The sequence below is a fragment of the Galleria mellonella genome, unplaced genomic scaffold (genome assembly GCF_026898425.1).
Source record: "Galleria mellonella isolate WM207_F2 unplaced genomic scaffold, CSIRO_AGI_GalMel_v1 utg116, whole genome shotgun sequence".
NCBI classification, from domain to species: Eukaryota; Metazoa; Arthropoda; class Insecta; order Lepidoptera; family Pyralidae; genus Galleria; species Galleria mellonella.
In genome coordinates this window covers 2,010,635-2,021,080 of record NW_026441978.1, presented here as the reverse complement: position 1 = coordinate 2,021,080, position 10,446 = coordinate 2,010,635, and the positions used below count along the sequence as shown (strand labels likewise).

The 10,446-nt window shown below is 34.7% G+C and overlaps 1 protein-coding gene across 1 annotated transcript; it reads left to right on the top strand.

Moving 5' to 3' along the window:
• Window positions 1-2,771: 2,771 nt before the first annotated feature.
• On the top strand, window positions 2,772-3,896 carry LOC128200592 (uncharacterized). Its single transcript, XM_052894513.1, has one exon. It carries the CDS (start codon window positions 2,772-2,774, stop codon window positions 3,894-3,896), a length of 1,125 nt encoding a protein of 374 aa, XP_052750473.1.
• Window positions 3,897-10,446: the final 6,550 nt, after the last annotated feature.

The window sequence follows — 10,446 nt, the reverse complement described above, 5'->3', positions numbered from 1 at the left end:
GAGCATCTTTTCATTTATCGATTAAAAATAATCGATAAAGAAAGAAAGAAGAAAGAAAGAAAGAAAAATATTTTATTCAGTGCAATGTAAAAAATACAATATAAACAACAAACGAGAAAAAAAATGAGCAAATAAAATGTACATATAATTAAACTTAATTTACCATAATTAAAAATTAACATAAAATAATCATTTTTACATCCAAAAATGCACTGAAATGGCTCCACTCAGCTTTAATGTATGTCCTAGGTGAACATACAGCTGGTTTTCAGTGGCACCAAAAATATATATATAAAAGGGGGGAGAGAGAGGGCACTATTTATAATATTCATGATAATAATTAAAACAAAATTACAACTAATAAATACAAACCAATTACATATACTAGAAAGAACAAAATAGAATAAAATAACATTAATAAATATAAACATTAAACATATATATACAACTACTTTGCCGTAAGATTTATAGGTTAAATAGTACATAGATAATTCTTGTATAGTTTTTTAAAGGTGAATAATGATTTGGCGTTCCTAACTGGCGGTGGAAGATTGTTCCAGCATTTCGTAGCAGCGTACTGGAAGCTACCACGAAAAACAGCTGTTCTGTATCGTGGACAAAGTAAAAGAGAATTTATTCTTATGTTACGCTTTGAAAAATTTAATTTATCATACAGATATGAGGGCTTTTTACTGTGTATTACGCCAAAAAGCAATGAAGCAAAATGTAAATTTCGACGTGCTGTCATATTTAACAAGTTATTCTGTTCCAAAAAGGGAGTGATATGAGCACGACGAGCAATAGGAAAGCAAAATCGAGCACATGCGTTTTGGATACGTTGTATCATTTTCTTAGTTCGAGCTAAAAGGCACTCCCCAAACACATTATCAGCGTAATTAAACTTAGACAACACTAACGCTTCGCACAGTTTGATTCGAATATCAACAGATAAGAATTCGCGCAGCCTGTACAGTACTTTTAGTCTGTAAAAACAATTACGCATGATATCCAAAATATGTTTTTCGAATTGTAATCTCTCGTCCATAACAAGACCTAAATTTCGTGCATATGTCACTTGTTCTATATGATTTCCAGAAAAAACGATTTGTGGTTTACGTGCATTAATATCAGTTACTTGACGTTTGGAGCCCAATAATATGAACTTCGACTTACTGGGATTAACAACTAAACAATTTTGTTCACACCAAGAGGCTAAGCGATTCAGATCTTCATTTATTCTATTTACTACCGACTCAGTTGTATCCGGTTTTACAGATATGTATAATTGAAGGTCGTCAGCATATAAATGATAATTACAATTTTGAATAGTGTAAGTAATATCAGTCGTATACAAAATAAAAAGGATAGGCCCTAGTATAGATCCCTGTGGGACTCCTCTGTTTACAGATAATGTAGCAGAGGTTGACACATTGCCACTGTCATCATTAGTTTCAACATACTGTGTGCGGCCGTAAAGATAGCTGGCAAACCAACGCAAAGCATTATTATCAAATCCATAAAAGGCTAGCTTTGATAATAGGAGTGAGGTATTAATAGTCTCAAATGCACGTGAGAAATCTAGCAGTGTTAATATTGTACCATTACCACCATCCCGCGCAGTCAAAATATCATCCACCACATCCAATAAAGCAGTGGTAGTACTACGAGACTTTCTGAAACCGGATTGTTTTTTAGGTAAGATACTGTTTGATTCGAGGTATCTTGTCATTTGTATACAAATAGCCTTTTCAACAACCTTAGACATAAAAGGTAGAACATTAATAGGCCGTAAATCTTTAAAATCCTTTGGATGTTGCGTCTTTGGAATAGGTCTAACTTTGGCTAATTTCCATAAATCAGGAAACACACCGCTTTCAATACTTTTATTTACTATGGCAGGTAATAAACAACTAGGTTCACCTAGGTTAGTAGATCAAAGTCACTGGTCAGTCTTACGTAGTTGTTTTGAACAATATTATTTTGTTGTCTCTAAAGTTAATTTGATGGGAAGAAGAGGTTCTTAGTATTGGCCATTAGCGTCTCATTGTTAGCAATATACCTTATCAGATGGTTTTCTAGAAATAACCGTGGTTAATTCCTGGTACTTATTTCCGGGTGGATGTCTCAGGAACTTAATGGGATGGGCAGCAGTCTTCTTAAAACGTCTAAAAACTTAACTGCGGTTTCCGACCTGCCTGCCAAGCGTAGCAGCTACTGGCAAAACTCTCCTTATGGGGAAGGCTTATGTTCAGCAGTGGACAGTGATGTGGACTGAAATGAAGTGAAATATTCATTTGCTTTAGACAGACAGTTATCATGAGGGTAGTCCGAGCTGTCAAAGGGATTGGACATGTTTTGAACGTCTTAACAGTTTTTTTAAATAATAAATAAATATACCTAGAGTGCAGTAAATAGGATATATATTAATTTGTTACTCGATTATATTGCTTCAAATTAGTGTAAATAGCACGACTATATACGTAGTAGTTCAAGTGTAAAGTGAGTGGAATAAGTATACAAGTCATAGACCGCAACTACCTACCTACACAGTTAATCATTATACGTATTTTATGTTCACAATTTCAAAAGTTTATTAATTGTTGAAAGTGTAAACAACCTATCGCGACAGTTTGTCATCACACAACGCGAAATATTGTGCAGCTTTCTATTTTGTGAACGTACTTCTATCAATATCGGAGTTTGTTCGGCCTCTGCTGATTGCTTCACCGCATTTTCTAGCATTATAGCTTCGGCACCAATTTACTGTCGGGATGTCTTCTGGAGTGATGCGATGTGCTGGATGTTTTAAGAAAATCGAGAATAATCTGTTTTTGAGCTGCAGCATCTGTAAACAAGCTTACGATCTCCATTGTGCTGATGTGGCCGAGAAATCATTCTGCAATGCCATGTCACACGAGCATCGTGCCGCATGGAAGTGCCCCTTATGTGTCAGTAAACAGCCTAAAACTGACAATACTGATACGCCAGTTCGTACTGTGACTCAAGGGGTTATGACTCGTAGAGGAGCTGCCGCAGTCAGTCCAGTGGATCAGCTCAACATGTCTATCGTGTCGGATGCCCCTATGCGCGGGGATTTAGATGATATAACGGACACACAGATGCTGGCGCTCGAGATACGTCGTTTCAGAGAAGAGTTGTCTGCATCACGAATCCAAATGCAATTACTCAATGAGAATATGGCTAGGTTGTCGACAGGGCTGGATAATTGCAATGCCCGCGTTGATCGACTGTCTATTCGTGTTGACAATTTAGAACGTCAGATCTGCGAGGGTAGCTCGAGTGCTACATCATGTGAGGATACGCTGATGAAGGCTATTGAGCAGCTTAAAGCAGAACTAAATGATCGGGACCAGGAACTCCTTCTCAATGACATTGAAATATCTGGTGTCCCGGAGCAGAAAGGTGAAAATGTGACACATGTTACACTAACGCTGGCAACTAAATTAGGAATTAAACTGTCTGAGGAGGATGTGGTTAGTGCGTCACGAGTGGGGTCGGTGCTGAGGACCTCGGATGGACCCACACACCAACTACGGCCCCGGCTTATCGTGGTTCGGTTGGCCAGGCGTACTCTGCGTGATCAGTTCCTTCACGAAGCCCGTATACGCCGCGGTGCCACCACCGGGGACGCTGGCCTTCCTGGCCCATCTTGTAGATTCTATGTAAATGAGAGACTTACTAGAATTAACCGTTATGTGTTTCATCAGGCCCGTGATGTCGCTAAGCGGTGTGGTTGGAGGTTTGTTTGGACTAGAAACGGTAAAATTTTTGTGCGTCATAATAATGAAAATGGTACTGTTCGTCACCGTATCGGCTCAGTACCTGATCTTGTGAGGGTTTTTGGACAGGACAATGTTAGTTCAATTAAAATCTAGTAATAATACAATTATTGGTCATTTTAGCATTGAATTATTGTATAGCTACTTGTTCTGTGCGGTGGCGGAGGGGGTTAATATTAATATTTTCAGGCCATTTATTTGTATTATTGACTGCCACATATTTATAAATTTACAAATTTTGATATTAAGTTTTTATGATTTTTATTACACAGTCATAACAGGCCCTAATAAACAAATTATATGTACTTATTATAATTATGAATTCAATCGCTTTAATCTACTTAGTACTATTATTGTAGTAGCTAATATTTTACCTCATTATATACGCCGACTGTATAAATGCACCGTGAAATGCTACATGCTCGTAATCATTATCTTACTAATATTTTATTCGCCAATTTCTTACAAAGTTATAATAACATGTTTTAAAATAATATATCAATGCTTCTGTTATACTTGTGAATTGTTTAATTTACTACCTCTTAGAGCTGTTACAATAGACGAAATAAATATCTGCATATATGTGATGCAGCTATTTAAATACACTATATGTCGGCACATTATATTCTTTTTGATAATTATATTTACGACTATTTACTTTAATCTCATAAAAAGGAAATTTAAGAGAGGATATGGATATTTTTTTATTTTTTATTTACCGATTGAGCTGTTATTATTTATTATTATTTGTTATCAGAATGTGTGTTATGCCAATTATGTCACAAACATGTATATATATCAAAAACCATCATGTTATTTGTTAATCTATTATTTGTTATATATTTGTGACAATACTATATATGTAATCCTGACAAAAATCTTACTTTTATCGTTTTTTACTTCTTACAAATATACCGCAATAATGTATGCTGTAACAGCAATGCAAAATTATAGGGAAGGAAACCATCACAGTACAATGTTGCTCCTGATGTATCGTGCGCTCTCGTTTGTATTACCTGATATTATATTCCACACTAACTTTTTTACCATGCTTAAATGTAACAGCAAGCACACATGTATTACTGTCACTCGTCGAATGGCATCCCTAACAGTCACTTACCTACTATGTGAGTATTTATTTATTTACATATATTTACAGAAATACCCACATATCAGCAAATTAATCATTATATTATTTATACTCAAATACCCTTATTGTATTTATGTATTTATCTTTTTGTACCGTACTCGGCCTAATCCCTAAAAATAAATACCTCAAATTAGGTCTTTACAATGCCGGCTCGTTAAATACAGGTCATGATAATTTCCAAGTGGCTATGACACAGTATAATGCTGACATAGTCGCAATAAATGAAACTTGGCTGCGACCGGGCCAGGAGGGATGCGCACCCGCTGTACCTAATTACCGACTGCTTAGTACTCCTCGCCCTACGAGAATGCGTGGCGGCCGAGGAGGAGGTGTAGCATTTTACGTCAAGCGTGAACTCCGTGTACGTATTCTTAAGCATTCGGAAGCAGATATTGAACAAATGTGGCTATCTATGTGCGTTAATGGATATAAAATTCTTATAGGAACCGCTTACAGACCACAATGGGTCAATTTAGATATCTTTTTGGATTCCTTGACGGAGTCAATTTCGTGTTTCTCCAACCATGATTATGTCGTATTGCTAGGTGACTTTAATGTTAATATGTTGGACACATTGTACTGTAATACTTCAAAAATAATTCAGTTTCTGCATTACACTGATCTTAAGCAAGTAGTTAATGAACCTACCCATTTTTCAACAGAAACAGAAACTCTAATAGATTTAGTATGTACAAATGCCGTAGTCCGTGAAGTCTCTGTTAATACCATACAAGACTCACTTGGACATGCTATGATTAACGTGGTACTCTCCTTGAAAAAAACAAAATCCTCACCCAGAGTTATTACTTATAGACCCATAAAGAATATTGATTTTGACAATTTTAATCGCGATTTAAATTCTATTGATTGGGAAGGTATTGGCGAGCTTCCGTCTGTCGATGCTATGGTTGATAGATTTAATACAACGATTAAATCATTGTATGATAAATATGCTCCAGTTAAAACACGAGTCATTAAGGATAATAAGTCTTTGCCATGGGTTACTGACAACTGTAGGCGGATGATGGATTTACGTAATGCTGCATACGATAAATATAGACGGTCAGGTTCAGAGGTCCATAAAAGTTATTACCTAGTTTTGAAGAAGTTAGTAAAGAGTAGTATAGCTAATGAAAAGAAAGCATATTTTAATTATCATCTAAATTCTCAAATTGACAATAGTAAGAGTTTCTGGAAAGCTCTTAAAAATAAAATATTAGTTGATCCCGGCAAGAGTGATTCTCTCCCTTCGTCTTTTGATAATCCTGATGCAATTAACTCTCATTTTCTTAATATTCCTAATAGACGCACTGTCCCTAATTCTGTTATAGACTTTTTTAAAAATCATCAGTTCTCAAATAATAATAAATCTTTTAGGTTGCAACCTGTACACGAAAGCGAAGTTGCTACTTATATAACATCTTTAAAGTCAAATTCGCTTGGGTCAGACGCCATTAATAGAGATATGATACTGCTTACTCTTCCTCGAACACTAAAAATTATTACAGCCATTATTAATAAGTCCATCCTCAATAATGCCGTCCCCCAACAATGGAAAGAAGCGTTGGTTACCCCATTGCCCAAAGTTACTGAACCAACTGAATTCAAAGATCTCAGGCCTATAAGTATCTTGCCTTTTTTATCGAAAATCTTGGAGAAGGTCGTACATAAACAGTTAGTGAAATATGTGGAATCGAACAACATTCTACCAGAATTTCAGTCAGGGTTTCGTAAGGGGCGGGGTACAGTAACTGCACTACTAGATGTTACTGACAATATATTATCTGCAGAGGATAATGGGTGTGGTACTATCTTGGCGCTATTGGATTTCTCGCGCGCATTTGATAGTATTAATTTATCGCTTTTACTCTCTAAGTTGTCTTATTACGGTGTAGATCCTCTTTCGATTGGATGGTTCGAAAGCTATTTAAAAGGTAGACGTCAATCAGTTAAACTTGTTAAAGCCAATGGACATTACTTAATTTCTGAATCTAAATTGGTTGATTGTGGTGTCCCTCAGGGCTCTATCCTGGGGCCGTTACTGTTTTCATTATATTGTACTGATCTTGTTAATGTGATAAAGTACTGTAGATATCACTGTTATGCTGATGACGTTCAGTTATATATATCTGAATCACCTGAAAATATTCCGTATGCCGTGTCAATGATAAATGAAGATATGGATAAAATCGCAGAGTGGTCAAGCAAAAACTCCTTAGTACTTAATCCAGATAAATCAAAATGGATGATTTTAGGAACCAAGAAACAAGTGGTTAATATCTTAAACAATAATCCATCTTTATGTATCTTGGGCAGTAATATAGAACGCGTGAAGGAAGCTAAAAATTTAGGTGTTATATTTGATGAACAATTAAGGTTCGAAAGCCATATTTCGAATGTGGTTAAGAATTGTTTCTATCGTCTAAAAATTTTATACAGAATTCGCCATTTGTTATCGGTTAAAGTTCGCATCACTTTATGCGAGTCCTTAGTTTTATCTAGATTCAATTATGGTGACCTAGTGTACGGCCCTCGTTTACTTCGTAAAACGCAGCGTTTGATACAAAAAGTTCAAAACGCCTGTTGTAGGTTTTCTTTCAACATTTCTCCTCGTAGTCACATTTCACCCTACTTGAATATGGCGTCTATGCTCAATATGGAATCCCGGCGACAATTACATTTAGCTACTTTGTTATTTGGTGTAATGAAATTTAAAAATCCGGAATATCTTCACAGTAAGTTGAAGTTCTCCACTTTTTATGATAGGTATCATTCTAGATCAGTGCGACCACCACTGTCACTTCAATGTCATAAAACTGTGGCATTTACCGGCAGCTTTCGCTATCAGGCCACGAAATGTTGGAATAATATCCCACCGCCCCTCAGAATAATGACATCTTTACATACGTTTAGGAAAAATATTAAAGAAATGCTATTAGAAAAACAAAAATCGGTGGCGGAAGCTGTCTCCCTTTGTACAGTACATTTTTATTCTTCTCCGTCGTAGTACTTAATACACCAATATATGCATACTCATATACACATATGTATTATTTATTTGCGTTTATCTTTTTAGTATATTATAAGGATTTAATTATTATTATGATTATATGTAAGTCTATTTTATTTATATTGTTTATACTGTGTTTAAAGTGATTCTTACCCATTTTTTCTCTCATATTTTAGTCTTATTACTTTTCTGTCACACCTTTAACAAACACAATTTAATTCTCTCCATCCTTGGGTTGTCTGGGAGGGATCGCTGTCTGGCGATGGGCATGCCTGCTGTTGCCTCTTTAATATGCTTTTATGTAACTAGTTGTATTTGTATAATTTGGGTATTCATTTTGTTTTGAGTGCTTGAAACTGATAGAAATTAACTTCTGACTACCCTTCTTCTAAATAGCGAGTATAACGAACGCACACTATGTATTTGATCTATATTTCTTTCTTTTTTATTATTTTTTTTTAGTGGTATTTCGCGGCTCACTTTTGGCCACAACAGAATATCAGTGTTTTGCTCTTTTTAGGGCAAAGCAAAAAGCTGAGTTGTGGCCATTTTGCATTACTGTGGCACACGCATGAAGAAAAAAAAAAAAATTATTATGCATTCTGATTTTGTTTTTGGTTTTTTTTTTTTTTAATCTTTTGTACATGTATCTTTTTTATCTTTTTTCACATTGCTTTTGTGTCTTTTGTTTGTGTGCTGTAAGTTATGCAAATAAATTATCTATCTATCTATCTATCTATCTATCTATAATAAAGACCATGCAACAGAACTTTTTGGCATCTGTTTTATTGCCTTAAAATAGTGGCCATGCAAATTTAATGTACAGAATTCTAGTGTATTGGCAGAAATGATGAATTCCTGGTAAATTTATCATGATAGGTCAAGTAACCTATCGTTACTCACTGGTATTCCGCCATTATATATTCTTAGCATAGACGAATGTATCATTTCATGTTAAAAAAAAAAGAAAAAAAAAGATTTACTTAATTAGGTAATAGTATTTTATCATAACAGAATTATCATTAAAAATTTATTCAAATAAAAATAATAATTTACCCAAATGAAAATCAAATGAGATTTGAATATTAGTACGAATATTAGAACTGCAAATTAGTACACTGGTCACCGTTACCAGGATAATATGAGTACACTGAAGTTAATATTTCAAAAGACAGCGACCCGGGGCGAAGACGTGACGTCGTGTTGCAAATAAGACCGGTTGTACACCGGCAGGACACAAATGTGAAATACACAATTGTGAAATGAATTTTAAGTTTACGAGTTTAGATACCGTCGAAGTCACGGACGAGGGAATAATTAATGATGGACATAAAGTCATTTCGTTTTATGTGATTAATTTTTCAATAAAACTTATAATTTGTTTTATCTTAATGTGTTACTAATAGAAATAATATAATAGACTAACAATTTCTAAATATAACAATACACAAGTTGGCAATTAAATGACGAGATAATTAAATGGAAATGGAAAAAATAGGAATAATGAAATTGTTTTTTTTTTTAAATATTTACTATTGACTGAAAGTCAAAATATAGATAGAGATAGATTCATATATATATATATATATATATATATATATTACAAGTATTAAATTTGCACTTTTTGTAATATGTTAATAAAGTATAAATAAATCTATAATATAAAAAAAATCGCTGAATGTGTTGCTAAGCGCAAATCTCGAGAATAGCTGAATTGATTTCGCTAATTCTTTTTTTAGAATATTCCTTGATAGAATTATAAAGAGAAAATTTAAAAAAAAAATGTCTGTAAAAGTCCAAAAACAACACATTTCTATACTCCCATACAAACGATTCGTAATAATATTTAAAAGTCGATTTGAACTTTAATACCATACCATAAAGTCCAAGTGTTAGTGGAGAGGTTCCGGGAAGACAAAACAACTGAGTGACGTGGCACGGCGTGTTTTATAATTTTTATTTTTTGATATAATACAATTGTTGACTTATTAACTATCTTTTTTCTTTTTTCATCTCACTCGTTGACCCGGCGTACTGAATAGCAGAATAAGTATTTAAAAAAACTATAAAAATAAAGAATCATATAAAATCAAATCGTATAAGATTAAAACAAGTATAATATCTGTTTTTTTTTATTGGTAGAAAGTGAAATGGTAACCCCGTCTGCGCTAACGGGATACGCTGGCTGCGCACCAGTGAAGGGTGATCGATGAGGATGAAAACAGGCCAGTTAGCCCATCATGATGAATTCATCAGGAATTAATCATGATAGTTTCCAGGGGGAACCGTGAGGAGGTCGACCTGGCTGGGTATATTGCTAGCAATGGGATTCTCAATCTCCATTACTAACAATCCCTTTCTCCCCAGTATAATATATGTTAGGCGGTACGAAGTTTGCGGGGTCAGCTAGTACTCGTAATTAATTTTTTTTTATACAACTTAGAATGGCAAATAAACTGACGGCCCACCTGATGGAAAGTGGTAAC

Excerpts from the sequence above, each read along its gene's own strand:
- LOC128200592 (XM_052894513.1), top strand. The coding sequence starts at position 2,772 with ATGTCTTCTGGAGTGATGCGATGTGCTGGATGTTTTAAGAAAATCGAG.